This window comes from Abramis brama (genome assembly GCF_963993115.1).
Source record: "Abramis brama genome assembly, chromosome: 1".
Taxonomy (NCBI): Eukaryota; Metazoa; Chordata; class Actinopteri; order Cypriniformes; family Leuciscidae; genus Abramis; species Abramis brama.
In genome coordinates this window covers 77273310-77292567 of record NC_139963.1, presented here as the reverse complement: position 1 = coordinate 77292567, position 19258 = coordinate 77273310, and the positions used below count along the sequence as shown (strand labels likewise).

Sequence of the window (19258 nt, the reverse complement as noted above, 5' to 3'; positions counted from 1 at the left end):
CTACCTGGTTCCAGTCCGATTGGGGTCCGTGTAGCCAAGACTTCCTTGAGAGCCTTGTAAAGGGTACTTACCCAGCGGCTTACCTGAGTGGTGTGCGTCCTCCTCTGATTCCTTCCCGACGAGCCGCAGGGTGTCCACGAACGTTCATCCCGCCCCGGTCCAGGGGGCCCATCGAATTGCTTCTGGAGGAAGAAGAGATTTTAATTAGGACTTTTCAAATTTACCTGTTTTTACTTAATAAAGAAATTGTTATTCCTTTATCCTCTGTCTTGTCTGGTCCCTTGACGCGCTCCTCGAGGCGGTGCCCGGTCCCCAGGGGTGGGTGCAGTCTGGCTCGGCCCACCCCGACCTGTGACATAAATGTTTTCATTTTTAATAATATTATTGTTTCTTGTCTTGTGTAAGAATGCATGACTTGGAGCCGAATGGTAGTGTTGTAGTACTCGAGATCGGTCTTGGTCTCGGTCTCGTCTCGGAATCGACCGCATTTTTACTCGGTCTCGTCTTGGTCTCGGACGAAGAGGACTCGGGATTTTATTTCAAGACCAGTCAAGACCACAACTGAGGCATATCACGAAATTATTCGCGTGAAATGAATGTGGGAGAAGCTGCTCTGTCACCGCGGCTGTCGTCGGGTAAACTCTCAAGCATTCAGCGTATTTTTTCACGAACAGAAATATCGCGAGGCAAAGAGGACACGGAGACTGACAGACAAGACAGAGCAGGTTACTTATGATATAAAAAAATCAGCTTTCAGATTCTCTCTATTCTATTACAAAATTCAAACAATAAACCGTTTTGGCGCTTGTAAATGTGACAGTGCCTCAGTTCAAGCGGCACGTGAACCGATCATCTCTACTAGCTAATAGTAAATAAACACAAATAAACAATGTTGAAAGATACAGTAGGCTATATTATATTTTACTTAAATCATTAAGTAGTTGTTGTTATAATAAAAAAATTTAATTTGAGTTATTTTTAACCTTAAATAATAGCAGCTGATAGAGCTCTCTGTATGTTTACAGCATTATGTGCGATTTTTTTGCCTATATATTTGTCCAAATGAGTCAATATTGAATCAAATCACAATAATTTAATTTAATTTAAATTGTGAAATTTGTGTCAAGCAAAAAAAATTGTAGCTTACCAGAAATTGTACCACGTAAACGTTGTCACTAAACCTAATAAAATTATGTTTAACGACTAAAATGTTTTGACAATCACAATACACTTATTGTGATGCAAGATTGTTATTTTTTTTACCCCCCTTTTACCCTTTATTTTTCCACAATTTATCATGCCGTGTGGGGACTTGCACTGGTCTTGGTCTTGACTCGGTCTCGGCCTGTCTTGGTCTTGACTTGGTCTCGACCCTTTAAAGTCTTGGTCTTGTCTCGGTCTCGGCCTGTCTTGGTCTTGGTCTTGACTTGGTCTCGGTTTAGGTGGTCTTGACTACAACACTACCGAATGGCACAGGAAAGCAGCCGACGTGTGTGTCCAGCGCACACAGGACTCCAGTATAGTGGGAACCTATCAGAATCTTAACTGTACTTTAACTTTTACTCTGATACAAAACTGATATTTTGAGGAAGCAAAAATGTAACATTTTGATTTGTTTCACTTTCCTTTAGTCACATAACTCCTGCTCTTCAGCTTGTGTTTATACTTCAAATGACTTTTCTATTCTTCTTAATTGTGTGTCTGAGTGAACTAATAGCATTCGATGAGTCTGACATATTATATTACAGACCATTAATTATTTTTTATATTATTTTATTGATTGATTGGCACCTCATTTTAATTCTACTTTGTTGATTTTTGTCATTGTCATATCGTATATTTCCATGTCATTATTTCTTTTGTGTGCGCATGCGCCCCACCAACGTTTTAAACCAGTCCAAGATTTCTTTACTTTTGTCATACTTGCACCAGGAATACACACACACATTTGAGGAGTTTAAATGGATGCAATAAAAAAAAGTAACAAAAGGGTCCCTCGGGGGTAATTTTGACCCACATAGGAATGAATGGAATTTACGAGAAAACTGCATTTTTATTATTATTATTTTTTTATTTTTTGATACACAAAATCTGAGACAATAAAGATTTATACCCAAATGAAGGGCTGAGACAACAGAATATCCCCAATGCAGAAAACACACACACACACACACACATACACACACACACGATACACACACTCCAATAGAACATATTATAATGTTCATGTTTAATGTTTTCCTTTTCTTTTTTGACTTAACAGTTACATTTGAGAGACTGTTTATATCATAGTTATATTTTTTTAAATATATTTATATTTATGAAATTGTATGAATGTACACACGTTTCTAGGTTCTAGTTCAGATAGATTTTTATTTTTATTTTCTTTTACAAAATATGGATTTTTTAATGTAAAAAAAAAGGTATATATATTTGAATCCATAAACGACCAAATTGAAGCCTCAATATTCTCATTTCTTATTATGGATTTTCATGTTTCACTTGTTTTGCTCGGTTAAAAATCTTCATTGGATCCTATAGGCCCCTCTAGTGGCTGTAACCATAAAATGCAATTTTGACATTTTCCCCACCAGATGGCATCAGAGACACTCAGTGACTCAATTCCAAGGTCATCTGTTGGTTTTTGATAAAACAGGACTAAATTATTATTATTATTATTATTATTTTTGTGAAATAATGTAGACAAATTGCTTATTTACTTATATTTTCTGTTTAAAAAAATCCAGAATAAAAGGTAAATATAATAGAAATCACCCAAAAATAAAAGAAATACATACATAAATATTTAGAAATAAATTATAAAAATGGAATCTAAGATTTCTGGACCCTATAAATCCATGGGTATGGCAAAACCAGTGCAAAATTCAAGACATTCACTAAATAAATCACAACAAACATGAATGTAGTTTAGACAGTTCATTTTAATGTGGAGAGTAAAATATTTAGAAAAAAAACTCCCACAAAAGTGATTAAATTTAATCACTGAAATACATTTTTAATCATCTTAATTTATCATAAAATCACATCATTTCATGATTTTCAAGAATCATTAAAAATCAATCAAAAATCAAAATGAACTAGTTGCCTTATCCCTGAGATAAGGGAACGAGTATTGCGTAGCTAAATGCTATGGGGAAAACTCCTTTTTCTCCAAATACTGACGTCTTTTTATAAAATAATGCAGTGCTATTACACAGCCATAACAGTGCAGAGAGTAAACGCACGCTATTGGCTGGTCAGTGGGAACTGCACAAACTTATGGCGGAGTGGCGAAGCTGCGCAAATAAATCAGTGCACCTGCCACCGATCTGAGCACATAGCCTGCCAGAAGAGGCGGGACATCTGCCCATAAAAGATGCTCATTTCGCCACAGGATTGAACTGAAGCCACTGTAGGATTACAAATTTATTAAATGTTTAATTTAGGTTACTGAATTTAGCATTTGAGGCATAGATGATGATATTCAAAGATGATTAAATCAAGCAACCCAGGTGTCTGACATTAACCTTTTTATCTGTATGCACCTCCTGAACAGTGTCATGGTCCCAAGTTAAGCTATGATCATGTGAAGGTATGGGTGATACTGTCAGGCTGATGGGATCATTTGAATGATAGTGTTATGCTGATTGGGCCTGTTTCTCTAGACTGGGCAGAATTGTTGAGCAAACCAGATAACCTGACTAACCGGTTTTCGCTTGATAGAATCAAATCACTGAAAGATTCATCCCTACATTTGCATGCTTTGTTTGGATTTGTCTCCACCTCCAAAAGTCCCTCCTCCTTGTAAATGTATAAAAACTATACTGTATAGAACTCAGTTGGACTGTTGGACGATCTGCAGCAACGCTCAATAAAGAATAACTTCTGCTTGAACGATATCCCAACGTCTCCTGGTCTTGCTTTGATGAAGGAATAAAGTTTCCTACACCACGAACGCCGAGTCGTGTGCGATATGCCCAGGAGGAGGCCATGCCTCTGGTGGAATGTGCTCTGACGCCTATGGGGCATTGTAGACCGATAGAAGCGTAGGCAAGAGCGTCAGCATCCACCAGCCAACGGGATAACCTTTGCTTTGTGACGGGAGGCCCTTTGGTGCAGCCTCCGAAGCTTACAAAGAGCTGTTCTAACTGTCTGAACTGGGCGGAGCACTCTATATATGTTCTCAGGGCCCGAATCGGGCAGAGTATGTGTAATTGCTGCTCATCTTGTGCGTGGGAAGATTAGAGAGTGAAATCACTTATTTTATAAAAAGACGTCAGTATTCTGAGAAAAAGGGGTTTTCCCCATAGCGTTTAGCTACGCAATACGACTGACCATTCAAAAGGGAACAAGGCCTACACTATTGTCTTCAGCTTATCTGAGTTCAACTAATTTCAAAATGTATGAACCTTACACAGTTATTGAAGCAAATCACAACTGAACTGAATTGATCTGAATAATGACTCTATTGTCTTTACAGGAGAATCTGTTTGCATCATTATTTTTCTGTTTATCCAAGTGAAGCTGCTCTGAATCAGTTTGTACTAAAGTACTATTTAAAGTCTCTCTAACACAATTAAACACTCTTAAATGAAAGTTTTATTTTATCAGAACAACTTTACAAGAAATCCTTAGAATTATATTGAAAATGTTGATTAGACTATAAATTAGTTCAGTCATTCAGGTCAATTGATGATTAAGTCAAAACATAACCAACACCGCCTGATCAACTTTTCTCTTGTCTGGTTGTTACAACCCAGTTATGCTTAAAACAGGGAAGTCTTTCCTTTGAGTTTTCCACGTACAGTCGATCCCCATTCACACGGATCCACGAAAACGACTAAAAACACTGTATTCTGCTGCCAGGCCATCAGATGGCGATGAAACGCTATAGACTGAACACGTAATACGCATGTGCATGACCTCATCGTCTTCAGAGATTCACATTTTGATTGTTTACGAGGAGACTGCTTTCAAACGTTTACGTTATCAGACCCCAAAACACCATTGTCGTGTAAATGAACGAAAAAAGTGTAACATGGAAAACGGTGTTGTGCAAACAGCCCCTAAGAGAGTTAAAATAACACTGAAGCAGTGTTAAAGTTATAATTAAGATATAATTAAATTATAGTTAATTATTAACTGTTTAATTGACTGATATTTGACAATTATTGAAGACACCTGATGTTAACAAGCAGAATCACTGAAGGAGAAAATCACACCGTTATGGTGATCAGTGTTTGCTTTAGTTGAGCTCTTGACTCTTTAATGTACCCTTATTTTAAAACTTTTGAGTGTGGTCTGAAATAAACTCGCAGGAGAGTTAATTTAACTCTGGAGTTTTTGCTGTGTATATATAGATGAAGTGACGCATCTCTCAATGACACACTTCTGGAGGTTGTGAATTTGTGGTTTCACAAGCACAAACTTAGTAGCCTAATAAAAGCTTCATGGTACACACCCATATATCAAGCGATCTTGGCCCGAATGTGACCTCATGCAGGCCTGATGTCAGCAATGGCATGAATCCTGTCAGACAGTTATGGCCCATGTGTGGCCATTGTCTTTAATCCAGATCTAGGCCACTCCAGGACAGGCATTCTTAGCGGCATGAGGACCGAGGGAAAAGGGACTGGAGACTGGAGCTGGGCAAGTAAAACATTGATATGTGGGAAGGTGTGATGAAGCAATGAAACTGCCATGAGGTTTTGTGAACAGAGTTTGCTGCTGTAAATAAAAAAAAATAGATGCTTCCTCTCTTCGCTGAACCGCCCCGGGATCTCAAGTTCATTCCCTAATTTACCGACGTGCATCTGTGGAGGGAAAAGTCTGCTGTGCGCGGGTGACACATGCGTCGGTGTACAAAGTCAATAGCGCTGGGTGCAAGATAGGGCCTCTGATTCATAAGTTAAAAACCACCTCAAGCGAGCATGAAAACTTTTTTGCAAATTAAGGGATTTTTATTCGAAATTTGACATTTCCATCACTCATTTCACAGAGTCAACACAGTTTTACACCAGAGATCTTTCTGACCGCTTCTTCAGCTGTGTCATAGAGTCAGGACTAAACACTCGGTTGGTCAGATGAGAGGAAGTTAATAACCACAGGAGGAGATGATGATGTTTAAAGGAAGAGCTGTAACTATATATAATGAAGAGAAAGAGCTGTAACTATATATAATGCAGAGTAAGAGTGACAGAAACAGAAAATGGCTGATAAGTGTGATCTGTGTCTGCTGGGACTGATCATTCTCTCTTCACTTCTCACAGGTAAAGAAATCTGTATTTTCTCTAAAGACATTTAGTGGAATTAGTCTGGAAAGAGTTCATTTGAACATGCTCAGTTTATTCTTGCACACATTCACGTTGTGATCTGAGAGTTGTGTATTGATACACACAGATCATACTGTATTATTCCTGATACTGGACATAGTGTCACTCAAACATCTGATGATGAAGAATTATCTTCATATTAAGAGTGTAAGGGTGGATTTCCTGCAGGGGTTCAGTCTGCAAGACTGCCGAATGACTAAAGAAACGTTGTCAGCAAGATGGTAGAAAACTGCACATTTCTTGTCTATTCCACCCACTGCCACTTATACCAACGACGGAAATAAGCGCAGTTACAACAGCTTAATATGTGGGAGAGCGTTGCTGTAGAGAGAGATGATATTGTATTGCAATATGAAGCACTTCAAAGTCAATACCAAATCAAAACTAGTTAGCACATTATTTGTAATTGAAAAGGTTTAATGACAAAATATGGTTATGGTTACACTTAAAATAGCTACAAAATAGATGAATGAGATTATAACTTGTACCATTAATCTTACCCAGCATGTAAATGTTTCCTGAGAGATAGAGAGAGATAAAGAAAGAGTGAGATAGAGAGAGATAAAGAAAGAGAGAGAGAGAGAGAGAGAGAGAGAGAGAAAGAAAGAAAGAAAGAGAGAGAGAGAAAGAAAGAAAGAAAGAAAGAAAGAAAGAAAGAAAGAAAGAAAGAAAGAAAGAAAGAAAGAAAGAGAAAGAAAGAAAGAAAGAAAAAGAGAGAGAGAGAGATAAAGAGAGAGAGATAAAGAGAGAGAGAGAGTAGGAGACAAAGAAAAGAGGAAGTAAAGAGAGAGAGCCCTCTCTGGCTGCTCAAACTGTTTGTTATGGCAAAGTGAGCATGTGCGAACGCGCTCTACTAGGTAAGAACGAGCCTATGATTGCATCTGGAAATAAAGTAAACTGAGAAAATAACTGAGAAAAATGAGAAATAGTCCTCAGATGTCATGTCTGTAATTTGTAGCAAAACATCTAGCGTTAATTCGATCTCAAACAGGTTGAACGACCACTTTGCGACAATACAGTTTCGGGAAACAGTCGTGATTCGCTAGTTGATTTCTTCAACGATGCATCGTACTATGATAGTTAAGCAGCGAGTTACGGCGTTGTTCGGGAAACACACCCCAGAGCACTACAAGATGATTATATCGTATTCTAAATAAAAGACACATGTTGTACTGAATGTCACGCAAACTAGAAACTCTGCTTCTAACCACAGGCCGAGAGCTGTCGTTCCAAACACACAACTCTGCGATGCTGTTTGCGAATGTTCGTTAGAACGATGGTTTCGGGAAACACTGACTCGTAAATGCTGATAACGACGGAACTTGTGAACATTGTTGGCTAATAACTGTTTTTAGTTTTCGTCAAAAAATCAATGATAATGGCATTTAATTTATATTACAATGTGATGATGATGGTTCAACATCATGCTGATTTTGTGACTTTTTCTAAATGATCTATCTATTAGTCAGGGGGCCAATTCTGAAAAGGGCTTCCGTTAAGACTTTTGCGGACATGTTTTGGTACAAGCTGTCACCCTATTTTTTAGTTAGAAGACACCCATAGGTAAGATATTAGGGTGGTTGTCAAGCTGATTTTTTTTTTTTTTTTTTTTTTTTTGTGACTTGTACAAGCAATTTCAGGCCAATTTTTTGGTTTCCTGCTCAACACGACATGCCAACAGTAAATGTTGAATATCTCCACAACCACAAGGACCATATTCATAAAAATGGTATCAAATGAAAGCCAACACTCATGAGATGTCTGCTGAAGTGTCAGAATGAACATTTATTGTACAGTGTAAGAGACAACAGAACTAGAACATGAAAAAAACAATCTCCGCCTAAAGAGAACCAGTTTTCAAAGTGAATATCAGCTTGGAAACATAACCTAGTATCCCAAAACCTCTATCAATCAGTACCCATATCTATGGGAATGAGTCAAGCCAAGTTTAAAGCTTGTAGGGAGAGACAGTGCAATGCTGCACAAGTTATAATACTTTAATGTCAAGGCGGAAATTTAGAACTGTAGATGATGCTCGATGGTGCTATTTGACTTAATTAGTGTACCAGGTTGTAACACAAGTTATATTTAATTCACATATCACTATAGTTATTAATTCCATCCTAACAAACCTGCTCTCTCACTTCTTTAGGGTTAGGGGTTAGTAACTAGTTAGTAGTAATAACTATGTAATAGTCGTATAGCAAAGGTATGTTTTTCCCCTTCAAAGCAGTGGCTCTCAGGTTGGCAGAGGTTGGCTCTCAGGTTGTCAGTGTCATCCCTTTGAGACTGAATGGATTGAATAAGCAAGGTCAAGCTAAGCGCAATGCAACTAATGGTGTGTATGTGTCTATTATATTGCAAAAATATTGCACAATATTATACTACAATAATCTTCAGAAAGGGCACAAAGACTAGCCTGGATGCCAGCTGAACTTGGATGCTGAAAACTGTCAAGGAATGTTAGGTGAGTTGACAGAGTGATAAATATATGCTTCCTCTCATGCTGATAGTGTAGACCGTAGACGGTTGATTGGATTGATTATTTGAACGTGCTCCTCCTGAACTTTGTTTATGAAACATCATGTGTAGATTCATCGCGAGAGCCATCGCGTCTGTTATAGAAGATATCGACAGCGCATTAATTTTAAAAGAGGAACAGAGAACCGCGATCAAGGCATTTGTCGATTGGAAACATGAATGGAAAAACATACGTCACTTACTACGTTGCTCTGATTGGTTGTAGGTCTATCCAATTGAGTGCAGAGGAATTTTCTTTCCTGGTTCGGTTGAAACACGCCCCATAATCAAAGCTCAATGGAGCAGTATCAGACTCACATTCTGACTAGAATCTGAGTATGACGACGTCAGGCTACACAAAGACACCACTTCCTGAAAAATCACTTCAATCAAAGGGCTTTATCTTGGCTGTATTTTCCATATTTGTCTTGACAAATGAAAAAAATTTTCCCAATCAATATCTCTTCCTATTTGTTTTTCTTTGGACTCTAGGCTTACAGCTCCCTCTCTGGATCCATGTTATCTCATCTGAAGGCAAAGAAATTTTTCACTACACTAGTCTGATTGGTTTCTGAGTGGATCACTACAATGTCATCTGACATAAGCTGAGGGCTTTGCTATCTAACAAACTTATAATAACAAACTTAATAATTTTATACATTTGGATTATTGAAATAAATAATATGCAACTGCATTCAAGTCTTTTCTTTTAGTGTCAATACTGCAAATTTATGTGGCATTTTTGCAAAAACAAGACACTTCAAAAGACCTCAAATAACAACAAAGAAATACTGATTTAATGTATTTTAAAATGTTATAACAAAAGCTGTTATAAGAGCAGTCAGTCACATCCAAAAAAATGAACAGATCTCTATGGGGCCTCTGCTGGAAGTGTATGGTAATTACACTCTTTGGCAAAACTATATTATCTGCAAAAAAAATTCTAACCAGCAGATAAAGAATTATGCATCTCAGACCTAGATCAATATCCAGAAACAACTCATGATTCATTTCGATCATCATTAATGTGTTTTTTTTTTCTGTTTTTTTTTTTTTTTCATAAAAAGGTCATATTTGCATGCTAATGGTGTAGCTGAGGTATTTTGCAGTAAATAGGTACAAAAGTAATTAAAATCTCCCAAAACATAGCATTAATAGATGAGAAGTAAACCAAAAAAATATATATATTACGTGTATTATTAAAAATTAAAAAAATTAAAATAAAAACAAGTAGCATTTATCGGGGTTCAAGCAGTTAAGGCCTTTAAGGCCTTTAAGCACAAAAGCATCAAAGGTTATTAAGTTTTATTTAGCAAGCATGTAATCACTGACATAATAGATGGAAAATACCATTTACAGCCAATACAGGCAATTTACCATAGGAAATGTATGGTTTTAAAGCTTTTTAACAGTTATAGCACCAACTATCGTCCGATCTCCATAAAAGTTGGCATGCTTGTTAATGATGTTATGTCACATATTCTGACCAATTTTTGTGAAGTTCTGAGTTTTCATTTATGATTTATATGCTTTTTAGTGTATTTTGCCACACCCATTTTCTAAATGACCCTATTACAGCCATCCAAATGCAAAAGTTCAACTTTTTTTTGATAATTATTGATCTAGAGAGTCCAGAGAATTGTCCTAGACTGGTCTGGTTCCGATCGGCGAAAAACCTAGGACTAGTTCGCAAAAGTAGGTTTTGAACATGTTCGTGAATATATAATGAACAGTTTGATTGACAGCAATAGTTCTTGAGGCAAAGTTGTTCAGCATAAGGAGATCTATCAAATGATATGCATTTTGTGACGATAAGTCTAACACCACGTGATTACAGAGCCATAAAACTAGTTAGCACCAACTAGTGGCCGAATTCTTTCAAAATTCTTACACACATCTAGGGCCATGAGTCGAACATGCCCACGGAGTTTCATTCCGATCGGCCTCCGTTAACCTTGTCTAATAGGTGCTCAAACTTCATTGGCCGATGACGGCCATGTTTTTTGAGATACGCCAATGTCCTCATATACATACATGGCACCTTGGACCAAGACACTGCATACCAATTTTCAAGTCAATCGGACTAACGGTCAGGTGGTTATAGCCTGTTTTTTTCATGTTATAGCGCCACCATGTGGCCAATTTCCGCAATTTTTATACTGTGACCTCAGATTGACCTCTTACACATGCATACCGAGTTTGGTGAAGATACCTCATTTACTTCTGGAGTTTTAGCCATTTTAGTAAACCCACAACGTTCATTTTGCGCCCCCTAGCGACCGTGAATCGAAATTTCAACTTTTTTTCGATAATTATTGATCTTCAGACTCAGAACATTCAGAACATTTCTGCGTTGGTTTGGTTCCGATCAGGCGAAAAACCAGGGACTAGTTTGCAAAAGTAGGTTTAGGACACAATTCGACATAGCAGAAAATGTTTCCTGTAAGCCATTTCCTGTAAGCCAAGATATAGCCATTTTGTCCGCCTCGAGCCAGGGATCACAGTGGTGTAAGACACTTGAGTCTAGATCAAATAGTCTAAGAGTTATGAGCGATTTTGTACTTTGGGTTGCTGTAGCGCCACCTATGGGCCATTCGGGGTCATACTCTAATAGGTTGTCCCCAAATTGAGGCCTACCATCTGGCCAGGTTTCACGTCTCCAGGCCTTACGGTTTGGCCTGCACGATGCGTTTTACAAATCCTTACAATTACAATAGGGTTTCAGCATTTCATGCTTGAACCCCTAATAAGAATCAAGGCTTTTTGCCAGTTATAGCGCCACCTATGGTCCGATCTCCATGAAACTCTGCATGCTTCCTCACCATGTTATGTCACATATGCTCATCTCGTTTTTGTGAAGTTCTGAGTTTTCCTTTAGGATTTATGGGCTTTTGAGTGTATTTTGTCACGGCCCTTTTCTAAATGACCCTGTTACAGCCAGCCAAATGCAAAAGTTTGCATTACAATAGGGTTTCAGCATTTCATGCTTGAACCCCTAAAAATACAATCACTCTATACATTTTTGGAGTCATATTGACCCCAAATGCACTGAGTGTAAACAGGAAACTAGAGACATATGAGGAAAAGATGGTTGTAAAGATAAGAATGTTTAGAGAGTGTTATCCTTCCTTTTAGGAGAACATTCTGGGAACAAAAATACAATTATCTACAGAAAACATTACAAGAACAAAACATAATGCTCTCAAAACATTCATAGAACAACAACATTTCTATCTGGGATGAGCTCATATTGTCAAGTCAAGTTACCTTCATTTATATAGCGCTTCTAACAATATTGATATCGAGATCATAGTATGAGCACACAGTGACTGCGCTGTGAGTAACAGAACTACAAATAACCTTTATCTTTTGTTTTGTTTGTTTGTTTTGTTGTACTGGTGGTGTAAAGGAATACAAATATTCTCCTAGTGCATGTTTAATCATATTGTATTAAATGATTTGTTAATGCATTATTTTGTCATGACGTTTACTTGAGAGGGCCCTAATCATGATCAAATTCACTGTTAACTACTTCCCAAACTCAGCTCATGATTGATCATAAACTGACTGTCAAACACACAGCGAGTGTTCAGCTCAGTGAAGTGATGTTGTGTGGTCAGAGAACAGAAGTACAGTATCATCACGCCTGTGTCTGGATGGAGAGTGAACTACTGATCCCAGCAAACCTTCCCTGAGTTTTGCTCCTTCCTTTGGGAACTGTTCCACAAATATTCTTTGTGGGTTTTGAGTTGTTATTTAGTATTTAGCTGTGCATAAGTCACAGTAGGGCGAGTTTGAAGGAAAGAGAGAAACACAGAACAGATAAAGAGCTTTTAAGGTCAGTTATTAGTGTATTTCTACGGTTGAAGAGGAGGATCAACTAATCCTGTGCCGTCCAGTAATGTTTATGACAAAGCTGAAATCAAAAGTTCAAGATATGATGTTTAAATTTGTTTCAAAGTCAGAGTATTTCTTATTCCATCTTAAAGAGGCTGTGACACTGCCACATTAGTTTAGGTATCATTACTTAAAAAATCATCAAAGGAGTTTAAGTATAGAAGATGATTTCATATATGTTTGTAGGTTTCATATAATATCTGAGTGATATGTGTATGTACTCATTTATATGTATTTATTATGTGTAGGCTACTTCCACTGTGTGTGAGGGTATAGATATGGGTGTTTTGTGGCACAATGCTGGCTGATACGCATTGGGGTCCGCCTATCACCGTGCACCTAAACGGATATAGGAGGCAGGTGTGTGAGGGCGCGGGGGGTACTCAGTTGCGGCAGCTACTAGTTTTTTGTAAACTGTTTTCTCTGGGGTGGTAAAGAAAAAGAAGGCCTCACTACTGAAAAACGGACTGCATCTAAGTTAAACGCCGCATGTAGTGTGAGGAAAGCGAGCGCGTTACTGAGGACGCGTCAACATAGTCTTCACAGACGGTTGGCTGGACTTATTCAACGGAGTTGGTGAGATCGATTGGTTTTGTTCTTTCTCCTATTTGCGTGATATAACCGCAAACCAACGATCGCATTCTGTCCTTTTATGTGTGGATTATTTGTTGCTACGTCATGGGAAAATTTACTGGCATCGACCTTGGATTATTATACGAACTCTTGCGGGCGTCCTGATAAAGGACAGGATTCGTTTAGTTTGAACTTTTAGGGTGATTCCGGGACTAAAAAAAAAAGAAAGAAAAGGACATTGAAGTGATTTGGGGTTGTGTGGGTCATTTAATGTGTGAAAATATAAAGCGCTGCACTGTGAGCAAATACTGGGTTTATTGTTTGGTGTGTGTTTTCCTTTGATGCTGGTAGACCGAAGATACTGTTTGTCAATGTTATAGTTTGTTATTGTTAATCTGGTCAAAGACTTTCAAAAGAACCCCTTTGTGCGTTTTAGTTAACACAGCCAAAGTGAAAATGGAAGTGTTACAAGGCGTTTGATTTGGTTTATCTATAAATGTTAATGAATGCATTATATCAAACAGCAGAAAAAGACTGTATGATTTGAATCTTCTGCTTTTGTATGCTGGTGGGGTTTATGTTTTTTCATTTATTAATATCATAATGATCACTGAGATATACTGTGTTTCAGGAACCAGTGGAGTGGATGAAGTGTTCATCAGTTCTGGTGAAAATGTCTCTCTGTCCTGTAATAAAGCTCTTTCTGACTGCAAATCTAAAACTACATGGGTCTACTATAACAGACATCCAGGGTTAGTTAAACTGATTACTGGAGGGATAAAGAATAAAGACACAGAGAGACATGAGAGACTGAGTCTGGAGTCTGACTGCTCTCTGAACATCAAGAACGTCACAGTAGAAGATTATGGATCATACATCTGCAGACAATATGTGAATGGAGAACAACAAGGACCTGATGCTTTTGTTTATCTGTATGTTCTTCATGGTAAGTTTATGATTATGTGTTAAATTTAAAAAGGGCAGATTCTCCCTTTAAACTCAGATGATGATTGAAGAGTCTGTGATTTGTGTCTTGTGTTCAGTTTCAGTGTCTCCATCATCATCATCATCTTCATCATCTTCATCATCACAGACTGAGATCAGTCCAGGCCGCTCTGTGACTCTCTCCTGTCAGTTGTATTCATATACTGGATACTCCTGTGATTATTTGGTCAGTTCTGAGGGATATGAGCTGTTGTGGGTGAATCAGGCTGGTGTTGATCTGAAGACAGACTCAAGATATCAGATATTATTCTCATCAGATCCAGATCAAGATCTCTGTATCCTCACTCTGACTACAACACTCCTGAATGAAGATGACAACAGAGAGTGGAGATGTCAGCTTACTGACAGAAATCAACTCTTGACCTCAGTCAGATACACTGTCAAGTATTCAGGTGAGAAACAACACTGTAAAATATGATGTTAATGTCCTACAGTAATACAGTAATACAGTACAGTCTCTTCTCAACTACTGCCACTGTAAACTGTGATGATGAACACAAACTGCAGGTCATGATCGATATGAACATATGATGTTAATGTCCTACAGGTGATGTGTCTGAACATTCATCTTCTGCAGATCCAGTCGCTTCACCAACACTGACTCCAGTCAGAAGCTCAAACTCTGAGAAGACATCAAGCCGAACTACAGCAGCAGCTCCTACACAAGGTTCATGATCACACGATCAGTGTCACACATCATCAGTCTCTCGCTTCAGTGGTTTGCACTGGCTCTCACAGACTGGTTTATCATCACACATATTATCTACAAAAAAAGCTCTTTAGTCAGGTTTGTTGAGTCAGGTTGAGTTTTGATACAAATGACCGGTCTTGTACAGTCTGTTGTCTGATGCAAAATAATCATAATATACAGCTAGTGTAGCTCACACCACTGCTATGATGAATTAATCAAATCATCTCATTAGTATGTCATCCCAGCACCAGAACTGAGCGTCACACTGATACGGAGCTGCTCTAGACTACCCTTACCAAAAAGAAGTTTATTCAAGTGTGCTATTAGTATACTTCTTTTAAACTAAAAATAAGAAAGTATACTTTCAGTCTACATTTTATGTACTTCTCAGAAATATACTTAATTACACTTAAGTGTACTTGACTTATACTGAGAGAAAAGTATATTTGGCCTATACTTGTACTCAATCTTTTGATCGAGATATACTTAAAAGTTTAATTATTCAAAGTATACTTGGCTTGTAGTTGTGTTTACTAGTTTAATTCAGTAGCTTATTAAATATACTTTTTTTACATCGTTTTTCATATACAGTCTTATGAAACTTTGTTTGAAAATATTGATATAAAACCGATATGTTTCTAATTCTGTGTATCTGAATTTTTGTGTAGGCTGGTCCACTGGTAGTGCACATAGGAATTTACTTTAATTCAACTTGTCCCCACCATTGACTGAATTTTCCAGCTATCCATGTTTTCACTGGTATACGGTAGGGGGCGCTATGACACATCTTCTAGTACAGAATCTCCGGATCAAAACAGGAGAAGAAGAAGCTGAAACAATTGATAGAAGATTGCTCACTCAAATGTAAAGTAATGTAATCATCAAACATTAAACAGCTTGTAAATCAAAACTGCTTAATGTTTCCAAATGAAGCGTAACCCATGAAGAGAAAACGACTGAAGCTATGGGGATGTCGGACTCGATTTACTCCATCTGTGTTTGATCATCGTTCTGAATCTGATCAAAGCATAGTCTTTGACTAAAATGTGATTTTCTCAACTATTTTGTTTAAAATGTTGCCTTTCTTTATGAAACTTACCGACATTTAAGTGTTGATAAAAAAGGATGCATGAAGCTAATAAAAGGTTTTTAAAATTAAAGTAGTAAATTAAAAGTAAAAATAACATTTGAACATAGTAGTATAGGCCTACTGCAAGTGCAAAATTTGTATATAAATAGTAAACTATAAGTATAATGTTAAGTTCACTTAAAGAAAACTTGTAGTATAAAACTACTAAACTAGTAGTTTACTGAGAATATACTTCAAAGTTGCTACAAGTATTAAAATAGTAAACTACTAGTATACTCATAAGTTCACTTGCAGTACAAATGAGAAACATAATTATGAACTAGTTGTGCACTTAAAGTTTACTACTGTTACACTTATAGTACACTTAAACATATACTTTTATATACTTCAAGTGGGCCAATTTAGTCCCAAGCGGTATTAAAATAGTACTTACAAGTTTACTACTAGTACATATTGACATTAGTATACTTACTACATAAAGTATACTTAAAAATATACTTGAACATTACTCAAGTATACTTCATAAAATGACCTTGAAGTATACTTTTTTTTCATAAGGGTACAGCAGTTTGTAAAATAAATGCCTTGCCATTGTGTAATCATATTTCCATCTTGTTTTTAACAGTTGTAACATCAACTACAGCAACAGCACTGATTCCAGGTGTGTATGAACGAACTACAGCAGCAGCTCCTACACACGGTTCATGATCACATGATCACTGTCACACACATCAACCTTGAAGGATTCCTCAATAAAATAATCAACCTGGAATAAATTATACAGTAACACAGTAACACAGTTATACAGTAATACAGTACAGTCTCTTCTCAACTACTGCCACTGTAAACTGTGATGATGAACACAAACCTCATGTCATGATCGATATGAAAATATGATGTTAATGTCCTACAGGTGATGCGTCTGAACATTCATCTTCTGCAGATCCAGTCGCTTCACCAACACTGACTCCAGTCAGAAGCTCAAACTCTGAGAAGACATCAAGCCGAACTACAGCAGCAGCTCCTACACAAGGTTCATGATCACATGATCACTGTATAAATAGATTTATTTTTGGTCAATGGTGATAGTCATTCTCCTCCTGACAGCTTGAGAGTGAAGTAAGAAGATAATAGATGACAGACTCGTGCACATATTCATCATTTCTGTGATGTGAAGCTCCAGTATTATGTGATGATGATGTTGTGTATATGTGGCATTATGTGTTGAACTGAACTAACAGACGTGATCCACAGATCCAGCTGATACAGCATCAGAAACTGAAGTCAGTGTGACTGCTGGATCATTATACAGAGGTACGACACGTTCATTTATACTGACAGCTTTATAACATTAAACTATCAGTCAGTCTGTAAATGCTTCATCAATAACTGTTGATAGTTGAATACCCTTGACTTCAGTCATGTACAGTTTCTCTTCTTCCTCTCATGTTTCCTGCAGTGATTGTGAGTATTGTTGAGATCGCAGTGTTTGCTGCTCCTACTGTGATTCTTCTTCAGATCATCTGTGCAAGAAGAGCTGGTGAGTTTTGAGCCGCACACAATCTGATGATTCACACTCATCTGATCTGGAACAATCTGCAATCATGATAAAAACACATACGAGAGGTCAGTCAATGCTTTTATTTTGCAGGGAGGAAGGACTCGAAGCACCCAGAGGAAATAGAGATGCCGACAATATTAGAATAAAATACTGATGAGTTTAGAGCCAATCTGCAGCAATATTTACAATAGCAAAAACTTACAGAGGATTGTTCATTGTTTTATTTTCTTCTTCTCAGAAAACAGAGAAAAAACTCTGATCAGCCTGAAGAAATAGTGACACCAAGTTTAGATTAAAATGTTTTTTTGGGTTTTTTTTTACAAATAAAAGGCCAGATTTTTTTCATTAACATCCAGTGATCTCTGCATATGATCACAATGTGAGTCACAAGTGTAACCTCACAGTGCACTCACTGTGTGCTCATATAATGGCCACAATGTGAGGTCACCCCAGCTAGAAATGTTATTGGACATGAACTTCATCGTTTAGACGTCAAAATTTGGTTGAAAATGAAAATTGGGTTGACGTGTTAGGCCGGCTACACACTGGCTGTGTGGCATGTCCGTTTTTATTTCGGCTTCCATGTTAACAGGTTAGAGCTTGCACACTGCCTGCGTGAGACGCACGTCTCAGGTGCGGAAGAAAACGCGTGCATGTGCATGCTAGAAACAGAACCAACACCTATTTTTCACACGACACGCAAGTGTGTTGGAAGCATTTCCAGGCAAAATAGAATAGGAAAAGATGTTTATATGTCATTTTGACAATGATATTTTGATGTTTGAAAGTCTCTAGGTTTTGACATAAATGCAGATATATATATGTAATTTAAAAGAAAATAATAATAATTATCGATTTTTAAATATTGCACCTGTCAATACAGAATGTTATATTTTGCCGCAAAACTGCTGACGTTGTCTTTGCTGTATCGTCACCTAGCAGCAGCAGCGCCGCGTCAGACAGTCTGTTGATGCCAGTGAGCAAGTGTGTAGCCGGCCTAAAAAATTGATGTCAGGCTCCAACAGCATTACCAGCTTCACTTATTACTAACCAAATTTACTTTATTTCTGTCATATGTGTGGAAAAGTTCTTATTGAGATTAACAGAGGTTTAGATGTTGATGATTTATTGAAATAGTTTGGTTTGATGTCATCATTATGGTGATCAGTGTGTGCTTAAGTTGTCCAGTTTAACTCTTGATGTTTTAATGTTAGTTTTTCTCTGGCTGCTGGAACTGTGTGTAATAAACGATATAATCATCGTGTAGTGCTTTGATCAGCTGATCTCTTCTAAACTGTCATGTGTGTTATTAATTTCATATAATTCATTATAGTAATGTTTCTACAGTATGACATCCAAAAGTGTTTTAATAAAATAAACTGTATAATTGCATGATTACTTCAACATCAAACTCTGAGAAGAAATCAAGCTGAACTATAGCAGCAGCTCCTACACAAGGTTTCGAACTCCTGTCGACTGCCATCCCACACTCCCCAGACATCGTCCAGAAACTGAAAGTAGGATAAAGGGACCTTCTCGCATTTAGGAAAGACAGTTTCCTCCCATTGGGCCATGTATATATCTGCATA

General features: G+C 37.5%; 1 protein-coding gene across 1 annotated transcript in view; it reads left to right on the top strand.

The window, feature by feature from the left end:
* Positions 1-13923: 13923 nt before the first annotated feature.
* The window catches only part of LOC311089569 (uncharacterized protein), a 406125-nt gene continuing 400790 nt past the window's right edge, over positions 13924-19258 (top strand). Inside the window, exons 1-5 of the mRNA XM_084124307.1 lie at positions 13924-14268; positions 14366-14719; positions 17022-17141; positions 17363-17422; positions 17568-17648. Of these exons, the coding sequence (XP_083980433.1) occupies positions 13926-14268; positions 14366-14719; positions 17022-17141; positions 17363-17422; positions 17568-17648 (958 nt within the window). The 5' untranslated portion in view covers positions 13924-13925. The remainder of the gene's footprint in view (positions 14269-14365; positions 14720-17021; positions 17142-17362; positions 17423-17567; positions 17649-19258) is intronic.